Source organism: Leucoraja erinacea, unplaced genomic scaffold (genome assembly GCF_028641065.1).
Source record: "Leucoraja erinacea ecotype New England unplaced genomic scaffold, Leri_hhj_1 Leri_143S, whole genome shotgun sequence".
NCBI classification, from domain to species: Eukaryota; Metazoa; Chordata; class Chondrichthyes; order Rajiformes; family Rajidae; genus Leucoraja; species Leucoraja erinaceus.
In genome coordinates, this window is record NW_026575715.1 from 124,578 (window position 1) to 152,018 (window position 27,441).

The following is a 27,441-nucleotide window of genomic DNA, read 5'->3' on the forward strand; positions in this document are numbered from 1 at the left end:
CAAGCTTTAGAACCAATAGATACACTTTTTGCAAGCTTTAGAACCAATAGACACATTCTGCAAGCACTTTAGAACCACTAAGGGCACTTACATTTGAGTAGACATGTGTTCAGTGTTATTCACAGCTCAGAAGAAACGTGACCCTCTGCTTTCCTCCATCTTGAAGAGACTGTGTGGCACACCACTTCCTGGTTTTATAGTCCCTCCCCCCTGCCACCAGCGGGGGCAGCAGAGAGAATGGGGAATTTTGTAAAAACATTAATATCTCTGTCATTTTTAATCAACGGGAAAAATCCTCGGCACACATGCGGCGGAGGGGGGCTCTGGGCGAGGTGGCAAAAAATGACGGCAGTAGGTGGCGGCGTTCTCTCGGAAATCGCAGCACAGATCGCCAAAACCGGTCAAGAACAGACTTTTAGTAATATAAATAAACGGCTTTCCTTTAGCTGCCCCATACCTGAAATCCGTCCCCGTTGCCGCCGTTCACGGCTTTAGAAGCTAATTTTTATTTTACTCCAGCGCTGAAATTGTCCAGCGATTTATTAAAAAAAAAATCTTCAGCATAAATCTCGCACCCCCCCGAGAAAATAAAAACTCCGGCAGGCAGGAGAAAAAACGCATTTTACCACCCCCCCCCCCCCCCCCCCCCAAAGGCGCCAAAGTCACACACATGGCCAGTGACAGAACTGCAGCGCCGCTGAAGGTAAGTTTTGTAACATACCTGCAAGTTGGCGATATGCAGAGTACTGCCCCTGCCATCTACAAAATTCAGAAGAATCTTCCGTTTCCTCCCACACTTCCAAAGACGTACAGGTTTGTAGGTTAATAATTGGCTTGATAAAATGTAAAAATTGTCCAGTGCTGAGTGACGTTCTACCTAGAGCTTTTCCCGTACTACATCCAGATCCAGAACTCTCCCCTTAAGCCCCCCCCCCCCCCCAGGTACAACTCCCCACCACACCCTCAGGTCAACTGTCCCCTTACCCCCCACTCCCTTCCCTGGTACAACTGCCCGCAACACCCCCCTGGTCAACTCTCCCCTTACCCCCCACTCCCTTCCCTGGTACAACTCTCCCCTTACTCCTGCTCCCCCCCGGTACAACTCCCTCCCCCCCGGTACAACTCTCCCCCCCTCCCCCCCCACATCCCTGGTACATCTCCACCCTAACCCCCCACCCCCCACCCCCACACTACTCCCTCCCCTGGCACAACTCTTCCCTTACCCCCACCAACTTATGTCAGGAGTACATGTTGTGCAAGAAGGGAGTCGAATAATGTGATCGTGGATGATCATCCACAATCAGTATCCCGTTCCTGTCTTCTCCCCATATCCCCTGACTCCGCTATTTTTAAGAGCCCTATCTAGCTCTCTTGAAAGTATCCAGAGAACCTGCCTCCACCGCCCTCTGAAGCAGAGAATTCCACAGACTCACAATTCTGTGTGAAAAAAGTGTTTCCTCGTCTCCGTTCTAAACGGCTTACCCCATATTCTTAAAGTGAGTGCTGCTAGAACGTCATCAACTCGGTGAAAGATGCTCTTTGTTTAAGAAGGAACTGCAGATGCTGGAGAAACTCAGTGGGTGCAGCAGCATCTATGGAACGAAGGAAATAGGCAATGTTTCGGGCCGAAACCCTTCTTCAGACTGATGTAGGGTGGGGGCGGGGGGGAGGAGAATGGAAGAGCAGGAGCCCGAGGGCTGAGGGGGAGCTGAGAAGGGGAGGAGACAGCAAGGGCTACCGGAAATTGGAGAATTCAATGTTTATGCCACTAGAGTGCAGACTTCCCAAGCGGAATATGAGGTGCTGCTCCTCCAATTTCCGGTGATGCTCACTCTGGCCATGGAGGTGGCCCAGGACACAGAGGTTGGATTCGGATGCTCTTTGGTCTGCCCGAGCGTTGTTGAGTACCCAGCGGAGCGAGATGTCCGTCGGGGAATGTTGCCGACTGGCCCACTGCAGACTGCAGGAGTACGTGCTGAGGGGCGCACTGAAGCTCTGTGCAGCCAACGCCAAGGCTCGGTGGGGGAGGACCACAGTCTAGAGTCCTTCCGCTGTTGGACATGGGGGGGGTGGGCGGGGGGTGCGGCGGGGTGTGGTGGGGACGCCCCTCAAAATAAGGAGAGGGAATCCACGCCAGGGGGCCACACGAGTGGCAAGGATGTGGGGTAAAAATTGTGATTTGGGGAAACTATTGTATGTATAGCCTCCGAGAATGTCAGATGGAGTTTTGTAAGGATCGTGTATAGTATATATTTATTTCTCGTATAAAGTCTATTTTGAAATAAAAAGAACTGACTGGAGGTGTTGGGCGAAGCGATCGCCAAGCCTGCGCTTGGTCTCACCGATGTAGAGCAGCAGAGAGTTCAATTGTTCTATCTGAGCCACGTGATAATAGACCACCCGTGACTTGTCCCTTGAACAATAGACCAGTGAGCCTAACATCTGTGACCGGCAAGTTACTGGAGAAGGATTACATAGAAACATAGAAAATAGGTGCAGGAGGAGGCCATTTGGCCCTTTGAGCCAGCACCGCCATTCCTTGTGATCGTGGCTGATCATCCCCAATCAGTACCCCGTTCCTGCCTTCTCCCCATATCCCCTGACTCCACTATCTTTAAGAGCCCGATCTAGCTCTCTCTTGAAAGCATCCAGAGAACCGGCCTCCACCGCCCTCTGAGGCAGAGAATTCCACAGACTCACCACTCTCTGTGTGGAAAAAGTGTTTCCTCGTCTCCGTTCTAAATCCGATTCAGATTCAATTTTAATTGTCATTGTCAGTGTACAGTACAGAGACAACGAAATGGCTTACCCCTTATTCTTAAACTGTGTGGCCCCCGGTTCTGGACTCCCCCAACATCGGGAACATATTCCGTTTCGTATTGTATGAAATGGCCTCCGCCTGCGCCTATTTTCTATGTTTCAATGAAGTCTCCTCAGTCGCCCATAGAGTCGTAGCGTCTTTCTGGTCGGCGCTGGATTTTCAACACATTCAAAACTTTTCGGTGACAGTCAGCAGCCGTGGGCTTGACGTAGCTTGTCTTCACCTGACGTAGGTGCGGTCGTAGGTTGTCGCCAGGATAGCGCAGGTTGTCGGTGAAATCCATTGTCATAGTCACTGGCAGTCGCCTAAAAATAAAATCACCTGAGTGGGACAGGCCCTTAAAGCTTTTCATGACACCTCAGTACAAGTGACAATACTAAATCTTGGACAATTCATCCAGCACAGTTCTAATCGTCAGGTATTTTTTTTAATTGAAATTAAATCATGCAGAACGCACCTTTTTGAAACGAGCAAGTCAATGGTAAAACCCAGACATTATTATATTTGCGGCGTGTTTAACAGTCAGGACCATGTTATTCTCAAAGAGACTGTTGCCGTCCACAAGACCCGGAGCAGGGCCTTGCATCACCCGGCGCAGCGTTAATGGCCGCGGGACAATTGTTGTCGCCCGCCGGGGGCTCTGGCTCTGACTTTGACTCTGACATCGGGGGGAGAGGGAGGTGCAGGGGAGAGATACGTTTTTTTTGCCTTCCATCACAGCGAGGAGGAGATGCGCTGTGATGGGTGTCTGTGTAAATTGTGTTGTGTCTTGGGTCTTTTTTTTCTTGTATGTATGACTGCAGAAACAACATTTCACTTGAGCCTCTATGAGGTTCAAGTGACAAATAAATTGTATTGTATTGTATTGTATCACTTAAATCGTGCAATGGACGTAAACAACAAAATGTGGAGGAAGGAAAGGCAGCTGTCGATTTAAATCGAAGATAAATACAAAATGCTGGAGTAACTCAGCGGGACAGGCAGCATCTCTGCAGAGAAGGAAAGGGCGACATTTTGGGTCCAGACTTCGGGTCTAAAGAAGGGTCTCGACACATTCCTTATACTCTAATACTAGAAACAGGTACATGGTTTTATAAGGAAGGGTAAAAGTGTATTTTTAAATAGACGAAATATGACAGTCCCGCCATCCCAGGGATCAATCTCGTGAACCTACTTGAGATTTGCTTACAATAAGTCACAACTTCCCGCTTTTTCTCCCTCCCTTTTTCAGAACCGTACAACCTGTTCAGCACCCAGTACAATAATCCTGAAAATACTTGGTGTAACCTGCGCTCATACAAGCAAAAGAATGCACAATCGAACTGCATTTACACGGTGGGCCATTGTAATTGCAAGCGAGGAGATTAAGCTTTCTTCAACCGATAAAGGAATAATGTTACCACTCCAGTATTGACATAAGAACTAAAATTAAACCAAGTAGTTCAATTGCAGCAGGTGTGAGTCGTAGGTTCATACAGCACAGAAAGAGACCCTTCGGCCCATCTTGACAATGCCGACCTATACAGCCCATCTACATAAGTCCCACCTATCTGCATTTGGCCCATATCCTTCTAAACCTTTCCTATCCATGTACCTGTCCAAAAGTCTCTTAAATGTTGTTACAGTCCCAGGGGCCACAGTTTAAGAATAAGGGGTAAGCCATTTAGAACGGAAACAAGGAAACACTTTTTCTCACTGAGAGTGGTGAGTCTGTGGAATTCTCTGCCTCAGAGGGCGGTGGAGGCAGGTTCTCTGGATGCTTTCAAGAGAGAGCTAGATAGGGCTCTTAAAGATAGTGGAGTAAGGGGATATGGGGAGAAGGCAGGAACGGGATACTGATTGGGGATGATCAGCCATGATCACATTGAATGGCGGTGCTGGCTCGAAGTGCCGAATGGCCTACTCCTGCACCTATTGTCTATTGTCTGCATTTGGCCCATATCCTTCTAAATCTTTCCTATCCATGTACCTGTCCAAAAGTCTCTTAAATGTTGTTACGGTCACCGCCGCAACTACATCCTCCAGCAGCTCGTTCCATACACCCACCGCCCTTTGTGTGATAATCTTGCCCCTCAGATTCTGATTATAGAGTCTGCACATTTACCCTGTCTATCCCCAAATGATACTATACACCTCCATAAGATCACACCTCATCCTCCTGCACACCAAGGAATAAAGTCCCAGCCTCTCCCTACAGCTCAGGCCCTCGAGTCCTGGCAACATCCTCGTAAATCTTCTCCGCGCCCTTTCCCTACAGCCTGGTGATGCAGCCCGAACACACTGCTGATCATAATCCAGAAGAGGCAGAGGTTCACCTGCACCTCCTCCAACCTCATCTATTGCATCCGCTGCTCTAGGTGTCAGCTGCTCTACATCGGTGAGACCAAGCGCAGGCTCGGCAATCGCTTCGCCCAACACCTCCGCTCAGTTCGCAATAACCAACCTGATCTCCCGGTGGCTCAGCACTTCAACTCCCCCTCCCATTCCCAATTCGACCTTTCTGTCCTGGGCCTCCTCCGTGGCCAGAGTGAGTCCCACCGCAAATTCGAGGAGCAGCGCCTCATGTTTTGCTTGGGTAGCTTACACCCCAGCGGTATGAACATTGACTTCTCCAATTTCAGGTAGTCCTTGCCAAAGATCTTATAGCGGAGCAAGATGGCCTACTCCTCCGCAAAACACGTAGTACGGTCTTGGGCGGATTCATGGGCGATTATAGGACCCATTTTAGCAACCAGCCTCCGCCATCTTGTTCCGCCATCTTGCTTCGCCATCTTGCTTCCGGCCAAAGATCGGATCTTTGCTTCCGCCTCCGCTCCTGTATCTTCGCAAGCAAAGATCTTATAGCAGAGCCTTGCTTTCTCCCTCCTTCCCCTCCCCTCCCCAGCTCTCCCACAGCCTACTGTCTCCTCCTCTTCCTTTCTTCTTTCCGCCCCCCCCCCCCCCTCCGCACCCCACATCAGTCTGAGGAAGGGTCTCAACCCGAAATGTCACCTATTCCTTTGCTCCATAGATGCTGTCTCACCCGCTGAGTTTCTCCAGCACTTTTTGTCTATCTTCGATTTTTCCAGCATCTGCAGTTCTTTCTTAAACGATGCTTATCTTGGCATCATGTCCAGCAAAGACATTGTGGGCTGAAGGGCCTAGTCCTGTTGGGTGATGTCCTATGTTCTACGTACCGGGAAGCTTAGGGAAGCAACAGCGAGGGTGAGGCTGCTCATTTGGATGGCATTTTTGATTTAATGATTAAAAAATGGAAGCAGGTCTTCGACTCACCAAGTCCATGCCAACTATCGATCACCCGTTCACACCAGATCTAAGTTATCTCACTTCCGCATTCATTCCCTGCACACCAGGCCCAATTTACCGAGGCAAATGAGTAGCCCTGTCCCACGGTACGAGTTCATTCCAAGAGCTCTCCCGAGTTTAAAATAAAATCAAACTCGTGGTGTGCACGGAGAATGAACATAGCGGGTACGTCGGAGCTTGGGGACGTCTCTTAGCGGTTCGTAACGCCAACGGCAGGTACTCGGGAAGACTCGCTAACGGCAGGTAAGAACGGGAAGACTCGTGAAGATTTTTCAACATGTTGATAAAAAATGTCCACGAGATCCACGAGTACCGACAAGCGGCCGTTACCCGTAAATCTCCGAGTTCGAATCAGGACAAACTCGGGAGAATTAGCTCTTGGAATGAACTCGTACCGTGGGACAGGGGTTTAACTGTGCTAAAGATGAGTGTCTGCGATTCAGAAACAAAGTGTTGTAGATGTTGGTTAATACATTCATCCTGACCCAGGGGAATGGTATCCACGCACCTCGACTCCATCCTCTCCCCACCCCGGTCCAATCTCTCCCGACCTATGTCCACAATACCTCATACGCCCTTCGTCTCTTTAATGACTTCCGCTTTCCGAGCCCCCACTCGGGAGAGTTCTTGGAATGAACTCGTACCACGGGACAGGGCTTTAACTTATAAACCCGCAACTCTTTGGGATGTGGGAGGAAGCTGCAGCACCCAACACGGTCAGAGGGAGAACGTGTACACTCCACGCAGACAGCACCCGGGGTCAGGGTGCAACCCGGGACTCTGGGTCTGTGGCTCCGCCAGCTAGGAGTTGGTTGGAGGAGGGGAGGCAACGAGGTTTCTACATAACACTCTGTATCAATAGCGCATTCCTTTATGTTGTACACAATGTGCGCTCAGCCGAGTGTTGTCACCAAGCTTTCCACGGTTCCTATACCTACTGTAAACAAAACCAGAAGTCCCTAGCAACAAGCGAGTACGGAGCAACTCTCAACAATAATAACCACCTCCACACAGTACCTGGCTAAAAATTAAAACCCATTTACGTAGTGCCCTTCATGTTTCAATAGATAATAGACAATAGGTGCAGGAGCAGGCCATTTGGCCCTTCGAGCCAGCACCGCCATTCAATGTGATCATGGCTGGTCATCCCCAATCAGTACCCCGTTCCTGCCTTCTCCCCATATCCCCTGACTCCGCTATTTTTAAGAGTCCTATCTAGCTCTCTCTTGAAAGTATCCAGAGAACCTGCCTCCACCACCCTCTGAGGCAGAGAATTCCACAGATTCACAACTCTCTGTGTGAAAAAGTGTTTCCTTGTCTCCGTTCTAAATGGCTTACTCCTTATTCTTTAACTGTGTGGCCCCTGGTTCTGGAGTACCCCAACATCAGGAAAATGTTTCCTGCCTCTAGTGTGTCCAAGCCCTTAACAATCTTATATGTTTCAATGAGATGCCCTCTCATCCTTCTAAACTCCAGAGTGTACAAGCCCAGCCGCTCCATTCTCTCAGCGTATGACAGTCCCGCCATCCCGGGAATGAACCTGGTGAACCTACGCTGCACTCCCTCAATAGCAAGAATTTCCTTCCTCAAGTTGGGAGACCAAAACTGCACATAATACTCCAGGTGTGGTCTCACTAGGGCCCTGTACAACTGCAGAAGGACCTCTTTGCTCCTTTACTCATACCTGTACTTGTTATGAAGGCCAACATGCCATTGGCTTTCTTCACTGCCTGCTGTACCTGCATGCTTACTTTCATTGACTGATGAACAAGGACCCCCATTGTACTTCCCAGTACTTCTCCAGACGGCATCGCTCTCAGGATCTCAGGTCCACACAAGCTTCTCCACCACGACAAGGTGACAATCCACGGAGAAGAGGGGGCAAAATTAGGGCCGAATGGCCTACTCCTGCACCTATTGTCTATTGTCTTTGAGGGGTATGGGAGGAAACCGGAGCACCCGGAGAAAACCAACGCGGTCACAAGGAGAACGTACTAACTCCATCCATACAACAACTAGGTTCAATCCTGACTACGGGCGCTGTCTGTACAGAGGTTGTACGTTCTCCCTGTGAGCGTGTGGGTTTCCTCCGGGTGCTCCGGTTTCCTCCCACATTCTAAAGAGGTACGGGTTTGTAGATTAATTGGCCTCTTCATTGGATAGTGCCAGTGTACGTGGGTCGCTGGTCGGCACGGGGCCTGTTTCCAAGCTGTATCTCTCAAACTACAAAACTGAAAATGACACTTGGATAAGTACTTGGATAGGAATGGTTTGGTGGGAATATGAGCCAAAAGTCAGCAAATGGGATTCACCTTGAAAGGCAAGGTCGGGAAGTCCAGGTGTCAACTTCTCTACATCGGCGAGACCAAGCGCAGGCTCGGCGATTGTTTCACTGAACACCTCCACTCAGTTCGTCTTTACCTACCTGATCTCCCGGTGGCTCAGCACTTCAACTCCCGCTCCCGTTCCCAATCTGACCTTTCTGTCCTGGGCCTCCTCCATTGTCAGAGTGAGGCCCAGCACACATTGGAGGAGCAGCACCACATATTTCACTTGGGTAGTTTACACCCCAGCGGTATGAACATTGACTTCTCTAACTTCAGGTAGTCCCTGCTTTCTCTCCCCCTTCCCAGTTCTCCCGCTAGTCTTACTGTCTCCGACTACATTCTATCTTTGTCCCGTCCCCTCCCCTGGCATCAGTCTGAAGAAGGGACTCGACCCGAAACATCGTCCATTCGTTCTCTCCAGAGATGCTGCCTCACCCGCTGAGTTACAGGCAGTAAAGAAAGCGAATGGTATGTTAGCTTTCATTGCAAAAGGATTTGAGTATAGGAGCAGGGAGGTTCTACTGCAGTTGTACAGGGTCTTGGTGAGACCACACCTGGAGTATTGCGTACAGTTTTGGTCTCCAAATCTGAGGAAGGACATTATTGCCATAGAGGGAGTGCAGAGAAGGTTCACCAGACTGATTCCTGGGATGTCAGGACTGTCTTATGAAGAAAGACTGGATAGACTTGGTTTATACTCTCTAGAATTTAGGGGATCTTATAGAAACTTACAAAATTCTTAAGGGGTTGGACAGGCTAGATGCAGGAAGATTATTCCCGATGTTGGGGAAGTCCAGGACAAGGGGTCACAGCTTAAGGATAAGGGGGGAATCCTTTAAAACCGAGATGAGAAGAACTTTTTTCACACAGAGAGTGGTGAATCTCTGGAACTCTCTGCCACAGAGGGTAGTTGAGGCCAGTTAATTGGCTATATTTAAGAGGGAGTTAGATGTGGCCCTTGTGGCTAAGGGGATCAGAGGGTATGGAGAGAAGGCAGGTACGGGATACTGAGTTGGATGATCAGCCATGATCATATTGAATAGCCTACTCCTGCACTTAATTTCTATGTTTCTATGTTACTCCAGCATTTTGTGTCTAACTTCGGCAAGGACGGGTTGCGCCAAAGGGGCTGTATGACTATCTTGAAGAGTTAAACTCAATGTCCTAGCCAAAAGATATTCCTCGATTGGCATTGCTAAATTAAAATATTAGGTCATTTGCACATTGGCATCCGTGACACCCTTCCGTTCACCCATTGACCGCTGCCTTCTAACGTTAGAGAGTACTTTCCTAAAATAGTACATTGTCGATACATTGCATTGGGATGTCCTGAAATTGTGAAGGGCCAATGCATACATTCCAGCTCTTGGTGGTTTATTTCCTCCATTTCCTTCCAGGAATTTTCCCCCTTGGGTTGGGAAGTCTTTTGGGGCATTTATCAGGAAATCCTGAATCACAATTGACTTTGACACGAGTAAATAAGCAGAAAGAGTTTTTTCCGCAGATGTATAGGGCTCTGGTGAGACCACATATGGAGTATTGCGTATAGTTTTGGTCTCCTAATTTGAGAAAGGACATCCCTGTGATTGAGGCAGTGCAGCGTAGGTTCACGAGATTGATCCCTGGGATGGCGGGACTGTCATATGAGGAAAGATTGAAGTGACTAGGCTTGTATTGACTGAAGTTTAGAAGGATGAGGGGGTTTCTTATAGAAACATATAAAATTATAAAAGGACTGGACAAGCGAGATGCAGGAAAAATGTTCCCAATGTTTAAGGGACAGAAGTTTAGGGGTAATATGAGGGGGAACTTCTTTACTCAGAGAGTGGTAGCGGTGTGGAATGAGCTTCCAGTGGAAGGGATGGAGGCAGGTTCATTGGTATCATTTAAAAATAAATTGGATAGGCATATGGATGAGAAGGGAATGGAGGGTTATGGTATGAGTGCAGGCAGGTGGGACTAAGGGGAAAAAAAATTTGTTCGGCACGGACTTGTAGGGCCGAGATGGCCTGTTTCCGTGCTGTAATTGTTATATGGTTATATGGTTATGTTGGGCGAGTCCCGAACCAGGTATAGAGTACCTTTGATAGAGGACGATCAGCCATGATCACAATGAATGGCGGTGCTGGCTCGAAGGGCCGAATGGCCTCCTCCTGCACCTATTTTCTATGTTTCTATGTTTCTAAATTGTTTCCTGATAATACGGCAATCTGAGGACACACGTTTTGCGGCATTTTCAACAGAAACAAAGATATCAGAGGGGTGATGAACTGTCTGAAGAAGGGTCTTGGCCCAAACAACAGTAGGGAGGTTGGGGATAGCATCAAGCAGGATGCGTGGTACAGAGGCTATCATGGTTGACTTTAATCTACATATAGATTGGGCCAACCAGATCAGTAACAGTGCTGAGGAGGAGGATTTCCTGAAATGTATACGGGATGGGATTTTAAACCAATATAGAAACATAGAAAATAGGTGCAGGAGTAGGCCATTCGGCCCTTCGAGCCTGCACTGCCATTCAATATGATCATGGCTGATCATCCAACTCAGTATCCTGTTCCTGCCTTCTCTCCATACCCCCTGATCCCTCTAGCCACAAGGGCCACATCTAACTCCCTCTTAAATATAGCCAACGAACTGGCCTCAACTACCTTCTGTGGCAGAGAATTCCACAGATTCACCACTCTCTGTGTGAAAAATGTTTTTCTCATCTCGGTCCTAAAAGATTTCCCCCTTATCCTTAAACTGTGACCCCTTGTTCTGGACTTCCCCAACATCGGAAACAATCTTCCTGCATCTAGCCTGTCCAAACCCCTAAGAATTTTGTAATTTCCTATAAAATCCCCACCTCAATCTTCTAAAATATAGAGAGTACAAGCAGAGTCTATCCAGTCTTTCTTCATATGAAAGTCCTGACATCCCAGGAATCAGTCTGGTGAACCTTCTCTGTACGACCTCTATGGCAAGAATGTCTTTCCTCCGATTAGGAGACCAAAACTGTACGCAATACTCCAGGTGTGGTCTCACCAAGATCCTGTACAACTGCAGTAGAACCTCCCTGCTCCTATACTCAAATCCTTTTGCTATGAATGCTAACATACCATTCGCCTTCTTCACTGCCTGCTCCACCTGCATGCCTACATTTAATGACTGGTGTACCATGACACCCAGGTCTCGTTGCATCTCCCCCTTTCCTAATCGGCCACCATTCAGATAATAGTCTACTTTCCTGTTTTTGCCACCAAAGTGGATAACCTCACATTTATCCACAATATGTAGAGGAACCGACTGGAGCAAAAGCCATCCTAGACTGGGCGTTGTGTAATGAGGAAGGATTAGTTAGCGATCTTGTTGTGCGAGGCCCCTTGGGCAAGGGTGACCATAATATGGTGGAATTCTGCGTTAGGATGGAGAGTGACACGGTCAATTCGAGGACTTGGGTTCTGAACACATTGGTGATCATTTCCCAATGTTCTCTCGACTCTGAATCAGTCTTAAATGACCTCCCCTTTATTCTAAGACTGTGTGGCCCCTGGTTCTGGGCTCGCCCAACATTGGGAACATTTTCCCTGCATCTAGCTTGTCCAGTCCTTTTATCATTTTATATGTTTCTATAAAATGCCACCTCGTCCTTCTAAACTCCAGTGAGTACAAGCCAAGGGGGGGAGAAGAAGGGTCTCGACCCGAAAGATCACCTATTTCCTTCGCTCCATTAGATGCCGCCTCGCCTGCTGAGTTTCTCCAGCATGTTTATCTGCCAGTAATTCCTACACTGTAGACAAAAATGCTGGAGAAACTCGGCGGGTGCAGCAGCATCTATGGAGCGAAGGAAATAGGCAACGTTTCGGGCCTGAAATCCTTCTGGAAATAGGCAACGTTTTGGGCCGAAACCCTTACCGGAGAAACTCAGCGGGTGCAGCAGCATCTATGGAGCAACGGAAATAGGCAACGTTTCGGGCCGAAATCCTTCTGGAAATAGGCAACGTTTTGGGCCGAAACCCTTACGGGTTTCGGCCCGAAACGTTGCCTATTTCCTTCGCTCCATAGATGCTGCTGCACCCGCTGAGTTTCTCCAGCATTTTTGTCCACCTTCGATTTCCCAGCATCTGCAGTTCCTTCTTAAACAATTCATGCACTGTCCCTGTTTCACACAAAGGGTTAAGACAGCCAACACCGATGGTGTGCGAAAGGGCATGAAATACAAGCTGCAAGTAAACGGTCTCCAAGCAAACTGACTGCTTGGGATGTAGGTGGGGCAGCAGCACAATAGAACCGCCATGCGGTTGACCAGTTTCGGTGACTTTGATTACGGCGTTTCATTAACCTCTCCTCACTAGTAAGTCAGCCCTCTTGGCAGCCTGGGAGTCTGTGGGGGTGTGTTACGTTGGAGACCGAGTTGGTAACTTGAACGCTGGTCTCCTGGGCAAAGCTGATAGTGAAAAGCAATCGTACCTCATTTACCCGGTTGCTACCAACAAACCTCCCCGGCTTCCCATCACAACCCTTTGTCACTTCTTCTCTATAAATCCGCGGGCAGAGACAGACTTCAGTCTGCTGATAGATCTTCTCGGTCGATTCCTTAAAGTCGCACTGTGGGAGATCCTTAGCCATGGTGAGTGTTCTGGCTTTATCCATGGGTACTCTGCTCCTTGCAATGTGGACAGACACAAAAAAGCTGCAGTAACTCAGCGAGACAGGCAACATCTCTGGAGAGAAGCATTGGCTGTTCACAAAATATCTACACTGAGCTGCACAAGGGGAGAGGATGAAGATTTTGGTCGACAACATTTCATTTTTAAACTGTGTGTTATAAAAAGACGTATACAAAGAGAGAGAGAGAGAGAGAGAGAGAGAGAGAGAGAGAGAGAGAGAGAGAGATGAGAGGAGAAAGAGAGACGGGAGAGCGAGACAAGGGTGTAGAGAATAAGAAAGAGAGGGGGGGGAGAACAAGAGAGAGGAGGTAGAGAGAGCGAGGGAGGGGGAGAGGAAAGCATGAGATAGTTAGAGAGAGAGGGGGAGAGGAAAGGGGAGAGAGGTAGAGAGGGTGAGGGAGGAGAGAAAGAGATACGGCAAGAGGGAGGAGGGGGGAGGGGGGGGAGAGAAAGAGGGGGAGGGGGAGATAGAGAGGGGGGGGAGAGAGGAGAGGGGGAGGGGAGAGAGGAGGTGGAGGGGAGAGGTTGAGGGTGGAGGAGGGGAGGAGGTGGAGGAGGAGAGGTGGAGAGAGGGGAGGGGAAGATAGAGGAGAGGGGAGGGGGAGATAGAGGCGGGGGAGGGGGAGGATAGAGAGAGGTGGAGGTGGGGGGGGGTGATAGAGAGGGGGAGGGGGAAGATAGAGGCGGGGAGGAAAGAGAGGGAGAGGGGGAGGAGGGGGAGGGGATAGAGAGGGGGAGGGGGGGGGTGGAGAGGGGGAGGGGGAGATAGAGGGGGGGGAGGGAGAGGATAGAGAGGGGTAGGGGATAGAGAGAGGGGGGGAGGAAAGAGAGGGGGTGGGGGAGAGAGAGAGGGGGGAGGGGGAGGGAGATAGAGGGGGGGGAGGGAGGAGAGACGGAGAGAAAAAAGAAAAGAGAAAAAGAAGAAGGAAAAAGTGAGGGGGGGGGGGGGAAGGGTGATAGAAGATAGAGAGGGGGGGGGGAGATGGTGGGGGGGAGGAGGGGGGAGAGAGAGGGGGAGATAGAGGGGGAGGGGGAGAGAGAGAGAGGGGGAGATAGAGATAGAGAGGGGGAGGGGGTGATAGAGGGGGGGAGGGGGGGGGGATAGAGAGGGGGAGGGGGGTAGAGAGGGGGAGGGGGGGTGGAGAGGGGGAAGAGAGAGAGAGAGGGAGAGGGATCATGGAATGACAGTGTTTGGGACCTACATAGTTCATGACAAGTGGCCATTGTTGGTGAGGCCAGGATTGGAAGGGATGAAGAGGTCAAGATCGTTGAGGGTTGTAGGGCTGAAGGAGACGATACTCATAGGGTTGGCAATGTAAAAATTAGAGTGTTTAATTCAAGTAACCTTTGTCTGGGAGATGGAATGTCCAGGAGTAGGCGCTGAGTTATATGCAACATGCATAATTTAAAGTGTTTGGCTTGCCTGACAAGTCATCCCACATCAGATATCACAATGTGTTGTGTGATGGAAGCAGGAAGGAGTGGGGAGAGGGGCTTGTGGACATAGGGATTTTCAGCTGGAAACTTCTGCAAGACCCGTAACCTCAGAATTTAGAATTTAGAAGTTTGAGGGGGGATCTTATAGAAACGTACAAAATCCTTCAGGGGTTGGACAGGCTAGATGCAGGAAGATTGGCCCTTGTGGCTAAGGGGATCAGGGGGTATGGAGAGAAGGCAGGTACGGGATACTGAGTTGGATGATCAGATATGATCATATTGAATGGCGGTGCAGGCTCGAAGGGCCGAATGGCCTACTCCTGCACCTGATTTCTATGTTTCTACGATTGTTCCTGATGTTGGGGAAGTCCCGAACAAGGGGTCACAGTTAAGGATAAGGGGGAAGTCTTTTAGGACTGCGATGAGAAAAACATTTTTCACACAGAGAGTGGTGAATCTGTGGAATTCTCTGCCACAGAAGGTAGTTGAGGCCACAGTTCATTGGCTATATTTAAGAGGGAGTTAGATGTGGCCCTTGTGGCTAAAGGGATCAGGGGGTATGGAGAGAAGGCAGGTACAGGATACTGAGTTGGATGATCAGATATGATCATATTGAATGGTGGTGCAGGCTCGAAGGGCCAAATGGCCTAATTCTGCACCTATTCTCTATGTTTCTCTGTTTCTATGTCAGGATGTATTTCACTCATTGAGAACCGTAGCCTCTGATACACTGTTTAGCTTAGCTGAGCGGGTGAGGCAGCATCTATGGAGCGAAGGAAGAGGTCTAAAGAAGGGTTTTGGCCCGAAAAGTTGCCTATTTCCTTTGCTCCATAGATGCTGCTGCACCCGCCGAGTTTCTCCAGCATTTTTGTCCACCTTCAATTTTTCCAGCATCTGCAGTTCTTTCTTAAACACTGTTTAGTTTAGTTTAGTTTAGAGATACGGCGCGGAAACAGGCCCTTCGGCCCACCGGGTCCGCGCTGACCAGGAATCCCCACACATTAGCACCATCCTACACTCACTAGGGACAATTTTTACATTTACCAAGCCAATTAACCTACAAACCTGCACGTCTGGGAGGAAGCCGAGGACCTCGGAGAAAACCCATGCAGGTCACGGGGAGAAGGTACAAACTCCGTACAGACAGCACCCGTAGTCGGGATCGAACCCGGGTCTCGGGCGCTGCATTCGCTGTAAGGCAGCAACACTACCGCTGCGCCACCGTGATTCTGTTGGGGGCGACACGGTGGCGCAGCAGTAGAGCCTCTGCCTCACAGCGCCAGAGACCTTGGTTCGATCCTGACTATGGGTGCTGTCTGTACAGGGTTTGTACGTTCTCCCCGTGACCACGTGGGATTTCTCTGGGTGCTCTGGATTTTCCTTCCACTTCCACACTCCAAAGACGTGCAGGTTTGTAGGTGAATTGGCTTCTGTACATTTCCATAGTTGCCACGTTTACTGAGGTGCAGTGCAAAGCATTGAGGGTGCAAGTGTACGGGGTGATCGCTGGTCAGCGCGACCTCGGTGGGCTGAAGGGCCTGTTTCCATGCTGTATTGCTAAAGTCTACATATGTCATTAGACAATAGACAATAGACAACAGGTGCAGGAGTAGGCCATTTGTCCCTTCGAGGCAGCACCGCCATTCAATGTGATCATGGCTGATCATCCCCAATCAGTACCCCGTTCCTGCCTTCTCCCCATATCCCCTGACTCCGCTCTTTTTAAGAGCCCCATCTAGCTCTCTCTTGAAAGCATCCAGAGAACCTGCCTCCACCGCCCTCTGAGGCAGAGAATTCCACAGACTGTTTCTCTATCCGAGTGCTGCAGCTCATGGAGTCTCAATGTTACAAGCATCTTCTGTTGTTGTCTAGGAGTTCCTGTGCCACAACTGTGGTTGTTCATCGCCACGGAGACTCGTTGCTCGGGAGACTAGATAGAAACAAGCAACCATAGTGAATGCTGGTTTATAAAAGGAGACACAGAGTGCTGTAGTAGCTCAGAGGGTCAGGCAGCATCTACAGCGAGGGGTTTATGGGGAGGAGAATGGGGTTGAGAGAGGGAAAGATAGATTAGCCATGATTGAATCGCAGATTGGCCTTTTTTTCCACTTCAATTTTTATTGATTTTTAAGAGATATATACAAAACAGTGCAACACCATCATCATAAATAAAACAAAGTAAGAAAAACAGCATTCAAAATAAAAAAATAAGTAGATAGGGGGGAAAAAAAAAGTAAATAAATTAAAAAAATTGGAATAAGACCGTGTGGTTCACTTACCAAATTAAAAAAAGAAAAAAACATTACATTGATTAGTTATCTGGAGATATTTCAATATTCATACGAACATACCATCTAGTTCTATATAACGCAATCCTCCCATATCTAGCTCGGCATTTATCTAATTGGTGTCATGGCTCAAATAAACGGTCCATTTTTCCCAGATCTTCTCAAATGAATCGCAGATTGGACTTGATGGGCCGAGTGGCCTCATTCTGCCCCTAGAACCCATGACGGCTAGACACATAGCTTAGCAAAGCAGGGAGAGCGTGGCTATTAGAAATGAGTCCAGAGAACGTTGGGGTAATGCCAAAGATCTCTGTTTTCCACAGCTGTTGCTATGTTACGATGAAGTCAGCCATACTACGGATGGATACTTTGCCTCCATTCAAAAAGGAAGCAAGGAATCTTCGCAGTCCACTGGGCTGCTGCTTGTTTGTTATAGCTCCAATACATCCCTTCCAAGCGGACTGCTATCAGTATTCCACAAGGGAGTCCGCTTCTGCTGTTGGTATCGCCACCGCGTCACTAATGTGCCACTGCGCATTTCAAATGATTTGCTTTACCCGACATACAGCATTAACCGCTGTGAAAAACGACTGCGACTGCAAGAGAAAGGCTTGCCTGCTAAATCCCACAGTCGATACACATAACATACAAGATACATTTATTTGTCACATGTACCAATTGGTATAGTGAAATTTGTAGTCGCCATACAGCCATACAATAGACAATAGACAATAGGTGCAGGAGTAGAGGCCATTCGGCCCTTCGAGCCAGCACCGCCATTCAATCTGATCATGGCTGATCATCCCCAATCAGTACCCCGTTCCTGCCTTCTCCCCATATCCCCTGACACCGCTATCTTCAAGAGCCCTATCTAGCTCTCTCTTGATAGCATCCAGAGAACCTGCCTCCACCGCCCTCTGAGGCAGAGAATTCCACAGACTCAACACTCTCTGTGAGGAAAAGTGTTTCCTCGTCTCCGTTCTAAATGGCCTACTCTTTATTCTCAAACTGTGGCCCCGGTTCTGGACTCCCCCAACATCGGGAACTTGTTTTCTGCCTTCAGCGTGTCCAAACCCTTAATAATCTTATATGTTTCAATGAGATCCCCTCTTATCCTTCTAAACTCCAGAGTGTACAAACCCAGCTGCTCCATTCTCTCAGCATATGACAGTCCCGCCAACCCGGGAATTAACCTTGTAAACCTACGCTGCACTCCCTCAATAACAAGAGAGTGGTGAGTCTGTGGAATTCTCTACCTCAGAGGGCAGTGGAGGCAGGTTCTCTGGATGCTTTCAAGAAAGAGCTAGAGAGCGGAGTCAGGGGATATGGGGAGAAGGCAGGAACGGGGTAAACATAGAAATTAGGTGCAGGAGTAGGCCATTCGGCCCTTCGAGCCTGCACCGCCATTCAATATGATCATGGCTGATCATCCAACTCAGTATCCCGTACCTGCCTTCTCTCCATACCCTCTGATCCCCTTAGCCACAAGGGCCACATCTAACTCCCTCTTAAATATAGCCAATGAACTGTGGCCTCGACTACCCTCTGCGGCAGAGAGTTCCAGAAATTCACCACTCTCTGTGTGAAAAAAGTTCTTCTCATCTCGGTTTTAAAGGATTTCCCCCTTATCCTTAAGCTGTGACCCCTTGTCCTGGACTTCCCCAACATCGGGAACAATCTTCCTGCATTTAGCCTGTCCAACCCCTTACGAATTTTGTAAGTTTCTATAAGATCCCCTCTCAATCTCCTAAATTCTAGAGAGTATAAACCAAGTCTACTGATTGGGGATGATCAGCCGTGATCAAATTGAATGGTTCGAAGGGCCAAATGGCCTACTCCTGCACCTATTGTCTATTGTCTATTATCACTCCGTACACGAGCACTATCCTACACACCAGGGACAATCCGGTAATTTTACTGAAGTCGCAAACCTACAAACCCTCAATGCTTTGTGCACCGTGCCTCAGCAAACGTGACAATAAACGGAAACTATCCGACGCACTAGGGAAAATGTACAGAAGTCAATTAATCTACAAACCTGTACGTCCTTGGCGTGTGGGAGTAAACCGGAGCACCCGGAGACAACAAATGCAGTCACGGGGAGAAAGGTACAAGCTCCGTGAGGACAGCAACCCTCGTCGGGATCGATCCTGGCTCCATGGCACTGTAAGGCCACTGGCTCAGCGGTAGAGTTGCTGCCTTACAGTGCCTGTCCTAAAGGGTATGATGAAACATAGAAACATATAAAATAGGTGCAGGAGGAGCCTTCGAGCCAGCACCGGCCATTCATTGTGATCATGGCTGATCGTCCCCAATCAATAACCCGTGCCTGCCTTCTCCCCATATCCCTTGACTCCACTAGCTCCAAGAGCTCAATCTAACTCTCTCTTAAATCCATCCAGTGATTTGGCCTCCACTGCAGGGAATTCCACAAATTCACAACTCTTTTTTCTCACCTCAGTCTCAAATGGCCTCCCCTTTATTCTGAGACTGTGACCCCTGGTTCGGGACTCGCCCCAACATTGGGAACATTATTCCTGCGTCTAGCTTGTCCAGTCCTTTTATAATTTTATATGGTTCTATAAGTTCCTCCCCCCCTCCTCATCCTTCTAAACTCCAGTGAATACATGCCTAGTCTTTTCAATCTTTCCTCATATGACAGTCCCGCCATCCCAGGAATCAATCTCGTGAAGCTACGCTGCACTGCCTCAATCACAAGGATGTCCTTCCTCAAATTAGGAGACCAAAAACTGTACGCAATACTCCAGATGTGGTCTCACCAGAGCCCTATACAACTGCAGAAGAACCTCTCTACTCCCATACTGAAATCCTCTTGTTATGAAGGCCAACATTCCATTAGCTTTCTTCACTGCCTGCTGTACCTGCACGCCAACTTTCAGTGACCGGTGTACAAGGACACCCAGGTATGACAGTCCCGCCATCCCAGGGATCAATCTCGTGAACCTACTTGAGATTTGCTTAACAATAAGTCACAACTTCCCTCTTTTTCTCCCTCCCTTTTTCAGCACCGTACAACCTGTTCAGCTCCCAGTAAAATAATCCTGAAAATACTTGGTAAAATCTGCGCTCATAGACTGTGGCCCCCTGGTTCTGGAAGTGTGGTGAGAGAATGGCTGGTTTGGACCTATTGGGGTGAAACGGCTTGCTGATGTGTTGTGACTTCCAAACGCTGACAATTGTTCATTTTTTCTCCCACAGCGTGAGTGTATCTCCATCCATGTTGGCCAGGCCGGTGTCCAGATGGGCAATGCATGCTGGGAGCTGTACTGCCTGGAACATGGCATCCAGCCCGATGGACAGATGCCCAGTGACAAGACCATCGGAGGGGGCGATGACTCCTTCAACACCTTCTTCAGTGAGACTGGAGCGGGGAAGCATGTCCCACGAGCCGTCTTTGTCGATCTAGAACCAACTGTGATCGGTAAGGTCATTGAAAAACTTAGCATAATACGAAAAGGGAATTATTTTTTTGTTTAGGATAAACGCAATAGACAACAGACAAAAGACAACAGGTGGAGGAGGAGGCCATTTGACCCTTCGAGCCAGCACCGCCATTCAATGTGATCATGGCTGATCATTCCCAATCAGTACCCCGTTCCTGCCTCTCCCCATATCCCCAGACTCCGCTATCTTTAAGAGCCCTATCTAGCTCTCTCTTGAAAGTACCCAGAGAACCTGCCTCCACCACCCTCTGAGGCAGAGAATTCCACAGACTCACCACACTGTGAGAAAAAGTGTTTCCTCGTCTCCTTTCTAAATGACCTACTCCTTATTCTTAAACTGTGGCCCCTGGTTCTGAACTCCCCCAACATCAGGAACATGTTTCCTGCCTCTAGTGTGTCCAAGCCCTTAACAATCTTAAATGTTTCAATAAGATACCCTCTCATCCTTCTAAACTCTATAGTGTACAAGCTCAGCTGCTCCATTCTCTCAGCATATGACAGTCCCGCCATCCCGGGAAAGAACCAGGGGCCACACAGTTTAAGAATAAGGGGGAAGCCATTTAGAACGGAGATGAGGAAACACTTTTTCTCACAGAGAGTGGTGAGTCTGCGGAATTCTCTGCCTCAGAGGACGGTGGAGGCCGGTTCTCTGGATACTTTCAAGGGAGAGCTAGATAGGGCTCTTAAAAATAGCGGAGCCAGGAGATATGGGGAGAAGGCAGGAACGGGGTACTGATTGTGGATGATCAGCCATGATCACATTGAATAGCAGTGCTGGCTTGAACGGCCGAATGGCTTGCTCCTGCACCTATTGCCTATTGGATATGCAGGGAATGGAGGGATATGGATCAGATCCAGGCAGAGACATTACATCATATTTGGCAAGGACATCGTGGGCTGAACTCTTCTATGTTCTTTACAAATGAGCCCGCATTACGATATTTAAACTAACATCTGCCATTCCTTCCTAGATATTTCCGGTGATGTAAATATGCCCTATATCTCATTGGAATGCATTAATCTTTTAAAACAGAATAAAAATTCACTCTTATAAAATCTATAAGAAATTAAGTAAATGGAAATACTTAATGTTTTTAAGCGCTTTTCTTGACGAATGTGCAGATGATGAATCTCTTATTCTCTGCCTTACTAATACCCAATGACTTTGCCTCCTCAGCAGTCTGTGGCAATCAATTCCACAGATTCACCACCATCAGACTAGAGAAAAATGTTCCTCATCTCCTTTCTAATTTCCATGTAGGTAGGGCCAAGGCTTTATCATTTGGAAATAAGAGAGCCATGTGCAAGTGCAAACAGTAAATAGACAATAGGTGCAGAAGGAGACCATTCAGCCCTTTGAGCCAGCACCGCCATTCAATGTGTGATCGTGGCTGATCATCCCCAATCAGTACCCCGTTCCTGCCTTCTCCCCATATCCCCTGACTCCGCTATCTTTAAGAGTTCTATCAAACTCTCTCTTGAAAGCATCCAGAGAAACAGCCTCCACCGCCCTCTGAGGCAGAGAATTCCAGATTCACAACTCTGTGTGAAAATGTTTTTCCTCATCTCCGGTCTAAACGGCTTACCCCTTATTCTTAAACTGTGGCCCCTGGTTCTGGACTCCCCCAACATCGGGAATATGTTTCCTGCCTCTAGCGTGTCCAAACCCTGAATGATGTTAAATGTTTCAATAAGATCGCCTCTCATCCTTCTAAATTCCAGAGTATACAAGCCCAGCTGCTCCATTCTCTCAGCATATGACAGTCCCGCTATCCCGGGAATTAACCTGGTGAACCTACACTGCACTTCCTCAGTAACAAGAATGTCCTTCCTCAAATATGGAGACCAAAATTGCACACAATACTCCAGGTGTGGTCTCACGAGGGCTCTGCACAACTGCAGAAGGACCTCTTTGGTCCTATATTCGATTCCTCTTGTTATAAAGGCCAACATGCTATTCGCTTTCTTCACTGCCTGCTGTACCTGCACGCTTACTTTCATAGAATGATGTACAAGGACCCCCAGATCCCTTTGTACTTCCCCTTTTCCCAACTTGACGCCATTTAGATAGTAATCTGCCTTCCTGTTTTTGCTACCAAAGTGGATAACCTCACATTTACCCGCATTAAACTTCATCTGCCATGCATCTGCCCACTCCCCCAACCTATCCCAAGTCACCCTGCATTCTCATAGCATCCTCCTCACAGTTCACACTGCCACCCAGCTTTGTGTCATCTGCTAATTTGATTTATTGCGTATAATCTTCCTTAAGTACAGCTTGCAATCCTGCATTCCAGATGAGGTCCGCACTGGCACCTATCGGCAGCTGTTCCACCCCGAGCAGCTCATCACCGGCAAGGAAGATGCCGCCAACAACTATGCCCGTGGGCACTACACCATTGGCAAGGAGCTGATCGACCTGGTTCTGGATAGACTTCGCAAGCTGGTGAGAGAGGACAGAATGAGAATAGGGTTCATGAAATACTTAAACGCTTGCGCTAATATTGCACTTGATAGGTTGCCCCTTTAGAAGGATGAGAGGGGATCTTATAGAAACATATAAAATTCTTAGAGGATTCGTTCACTAGTGTGTCAGACGACGCAGAGCTCGCTGTTGGTTGGCTTCTGTCGTCGTCCAACATGTTGACAGAATTGGGCGCCCGGCGCTTCACAAAGTGCATCGTGTCGTCATTTCCGGGGATCGTCACTAGAAGGCTTCTGTCATGAACCCCCTTAGAGGCTAGATGCAGGAAAATTGTTCCCGATGTTGGGGGAAGTCCAGAAGCAGGGGTCACACAATAAGACAGACAATAGACAATAGGTGCAGGAGTAGGCCATTCGGCCCTTCGAGCCAGCACCGACATTCAATGTGATCATGGCTGATCATCCCCAATCATAGAAACATAGAATCATAGAAAATAGGTGCAGGAGGAGGCCATTCGGCCCTTGGATCCAGCACCGCCATTCAATGTGATCATGGCTGATCATCCCCTATCAATAACCTGTGCCTGCCTTCTCCCCCTATCCCTTGAATACACTAGCCACTAGAGCTCTATCTAACTCTCTCTTAAATCCATCCAGTGACTTGGCCTCCACTGCCCTCTGTAGCAGGGAATTCCATAAATTCACAACTCTCTGGGTGAAAAAGTTTTTTCTCACCTCAGTCTTAAATGACCTCCCCTTTATTCTAAATTCAATCAGTACCCCATTCCTGCCTTCTCCCCATATCCCGTGACTCCGCTATCTTTAAGAGCCCTATCTAGCTCAATAAGGGGTAGGCCATTTAGGACTAAGCTGAGGAAAATCTTTTTCATCCAGAGTGTTGTGAATCTGTGGAATTCTCTGCCACAGAAGGCAGTGGAGATCAATTCACTGGATGTTTTCAAGAGAGAGTTAGATTTAGCTCGTAGGGCTAAGGGAATCAAGGGATATGGGGGAAAAAGACGGAACGGGGTACTGATTTTGGATGATCAGCCATGATCATATTGAATGGCAGTGCCGGCTCAAAGGGCCGAATGGCCTACTCCTGCACCTATTTTCTATAATTCTATTCATAACAAGAACAATGTAGAGGCTTGTTCAAGAAGGAACTGCAGATGCTGGAAAATCGTAGGTAGACAAAAGTGCTGGAGAAACTCAGCGGGTGCAGCAGCATCTATGGAGCGAAGGGAATAGGCGACGTTTCGGGCCGAAACCCTTCTTCAGACATTCTTCAATGTAGAGTCTTATAGGGTATAAGGAGAGGTGGGATGCCTTAAATCTCTGGAGCCTCGGATACCAAGGGAAGAACTAATAGAAGTATATCAAATTATGAGAGGCATAATGACAGATCTTTTACCCTAAGATGGAAATATCAAATACGCCAGTCATAGTTTAAGGTGAGAGCGGCAATGTTTTAAAGTAGATTTGCAAGGCAGATTTTTTTTTAGTAGATGACAGATCCATTTATACCATAAGACAATGGATTAAAAGCAGCTAGTCAACATACGAAACAGAAAACAAAAACAGGGAGAGGGGGGGGGGATAGGTGCATAGGCGCTATATTAAGGCAAAATGGTGAAGGAGAGCGGCAATGTTTTATATTAAGTTTTTTAAAAAATGATTACACATTACAGTTCCAAATTTCAGCAAGGATGGAAGTCCAGATGCGTTTAAGAGTTTTGAGTGCAGATCGCACAAGGTCCAAACGAGGAGGACGATAGAAGTTCATATAACATTATGAAAGTTATAGATAACTGAAGCCAGGGTGCAATTGTCAATACTTGAGTGTATAGCCATAAAGTTGGAAGAGAAAATGTAGTTTACACACAGTGGTCAGGCAGTAGAGCAGCTATCTAAATGCCAGAGACCCGAGTCCAATCCCGACTACAGGTGCTTGTCTGTACGGAGTTTATACCTTTTCCCTGTGACCACGTGGGTTTTCTCCAGGTGCTTCGGTTTCCTCCCATGCTCCAACGACATGCAGTTTTGTGGGTTAATTGGCTTCGGTAAAAATTATAAATTGTCCCTAGTGTGTAGGATAATGTTAGTGTTGGGGAATCGCTGGTCAGCCCATTCTCAGTGGGCCAAAATGCCTGTTTCCGCGCTGTATCTCTAAAGTCTAACGAGAGTGTGCATTTTGTGTCTATCTTTTAGTCTTAGACACAAAATGCTGGAGTAACTCAGCGGGACAGGCAGCATCTCTGTTTTTTAGATTAGATTAGATTCCTTTATTTGTCATTCAGAAATTTTGTTGCCTGTAGTCATACATATAATAATAAATAACAAAACACACAATAAACACAAATTAACATTCACCACAGTGAGTTCACCAGGCACCTCCTCACTGTGATGGAGGCAAAAGTCTTAAAGTCACTGTCTCTTCCCTCCTTATTCTCCCTCTGCGCTGAGGCGATCCAGGCCTCCGATGTTGTTACCCCACCGGGCGATGGTGAGAAGGAATGGGTGACGTTTTGGGTCGAGATTTATATTTAAAAGGGAGTTAGATGTGGCCCTTGTGGCTAAGGGGATCAGAGGGTATGAATAGAAGGCAGGTACGGGATACTGAGTTGGATGATCAGCCATGATCATATTGAATGGCGGTGCAGGCTTGAAGGGCCGAATAGCCTACTCCTGCACCTAATTTCTATGTTTCTATGAGACGCTTCTTGAGTCTGAAGAAGGGTCTCGACCCGAAACATCAGTTTGAAAAAGGGTCTCAACCCGAGATGTCACCCATTCCTTCTCTCCACAGATGCTGCCTGCCCCACTGAGTTACACCAGCCGTTTTGTGTCTATCTTCGGTTTAAACCAGCATCTGCACTTCCCTCGTTTAGGCTACCTTGGCTTATTTTTGGCTATCTTTTAGCCTATCTTGCTAACCTGATTTGACTTTCAGTCGCACGCTTTGTTTCAGGTATTCAATGTAATATTAAGGATGTCTCCACTCATATATCCTTCATTTCCCACAATGTAGCTAAGCCTATGTGTTTTGTCCACAGGCTGACCAGTGTACAGGACTCCAGGGTTTCCTCATCTTCCACAGCTTTGGTGGAGGCACCGGCTCCGGATTCACTTCCCTGCTGATGGAACGTCTGTCTGTAGATTATGGCAAGAAGTCCAAGCTGGAGTTCTCCATCTACCCGGCTCCTCAGATCTCCACCGCAGTGGTGGAGCCCTACAACTCCATCCTGACCACCCACACCACCCTGGAGCACTCAGACTGCGCCTTCATGGTGGACAATGAAGCCATCTACGATATCTGCCGCAGAAACCTGGACATTGAGCGACCAACATACACCAATTTGAATCGGCTCATTGGTCAGATTGTGTCCTCCATCACGGCCTCCCTTCGCTTTGATGGTGCCTTGAATGTTGATCTGACAGAGTTCCAGACCAACTTAGTCCCATACCCGCGCATCCACTTCCCTCTAGCCACCTACGCCCCGGTCATCTCGGCCGAGAAGGCTTACCACGAACAACTGTCTGTGTCTGAAATTACAAATTCCTGCTTTGAGCCGGCCAACCAGATGGTCAAGTGTGACCCTCGCCATGGCAAGTACATGGCTTGTTGTCTGCTTTACCGCGGTGACGTGGTGCCGAAAGACGTCAATGCTGCCATCGCCACCATTAAGACCAAACGTACCATCCAGTTTGTGGACTGGTGCCCGACTGGGTTCAAGGTTGGCATCAACTACCAGCCTCCCACTGTGGTGCCCGGTGGCGACCTGGCCAAGGTGCAGCGTGCAGTGTGTATGCTGAGCAACACCACTGCCATCGCTGAGGCTTGGGCACGGCTCGACCACAAGTTTGACCTGATGTACGCCAAGCGCGCCTTCGTGCATTGGTACGTGGGGGAGGGAATGGAGGAGGGAGAGTTCTCTGAGGCCCGTGAAGACATGGCAGCCTTGGAGAAGGATTACGAGGAAGTTGGCACTGAGACTATAGATGGGGAAGGTGAGGCAGAAGAAGGAGAGGAATATTAGTCTGCAGAAAGTAGTCCAGATGGTGATAAATATGGGATGATATATGATTCAACGTAAACTATGAAGGAAGACATCTTTAATCTCTGGCATTCTTAAAATACATGAAGCATAAAAGGCAATGAAAGTTGGTCTGAACCTGTCCTTTCTAATTTCTTGACTTTTTCTATTGCAAGCTGCACCGATACCAATCTTAACAACAACTTGATCAGTCATGATCATATTGAATGGCGGTGCTGGCTCGAAGGGCCGAATGGCCTACTCCTGCACCTATTGTCTATTGTCAACACAAAATTGTTCATTGCTCGTGCAGTATATTGAGACTATCTAGTTTAATCACAACTGTGTAGATGGCAATAAAATAATATTGCATTGTCGGAATGTGTGGTTATATGTACAGCAAACGAACAAAATAAAATGTTGTTGATATTCTGTGATGTGTCTGTGACATTTACATTTGAGGGGGGAGCAGGAAAAATCGCCGTTTAGTTTATGATTCATTCGACTCTCAACTCCATTTTTCTTTAATGCTTCAATATCCTTTCCCCCCCCCCCTTAACAAGGAACAAGGGAGCCTGCTCTGAGCTATCAATATTTCAAAGACGTTTCCTTAACTACGGCTTGATGATGGCAAAAAAACCTGTCGTTAAATTTTGGAAAAACGTACCCACCCCAACGCTTAAAA

The 27,441-nt window shown here is 48.1% G+C and overlaps 1 protein-coding gene across 2 annotated transcripts in view; it reads left to right on the forward strand.

Annotated features, from left to right (window-relative positions):
• The window catches only part of LOC129715828 (tubulin alpha-1D chain), a 103,998-nt gene extending 76,810 nt beyond the window's left edge, over nt 1-27,188 (forward strand). Inside the window, exons 1-4 of one of the 2 annotated variants that reach the window (XM_055665699.1) lie at nt 12,752-13,066; nt 20,051-20,273; nt 22,593-22,741; nt 25,776-27,188. In XM_055665699.1, the coding sequence (XP_055521674.1) occupies nt 13,064-13,066; nt 20,051-20,273; nt 22,593-22,741; nt 25,776-26,759 (1,359 nt within the window). In that variant the 5' untranslated portion in view covers nt 12,752-13,063 and the 3' untranslated portion in view covers nt 26,760-27,188. Of the gene's footprint in view, nt 1-12,751; nt 13,067-20,050; nt 20,274-22,592; nt 22,742-25,775 lie in introns of those variants that run through there. The other variant, XM_055665700.1, reaches the window with a different exon arrangement.
• Nucleotides 27,189-27,441: the final 253 nt, after the last annotated feature.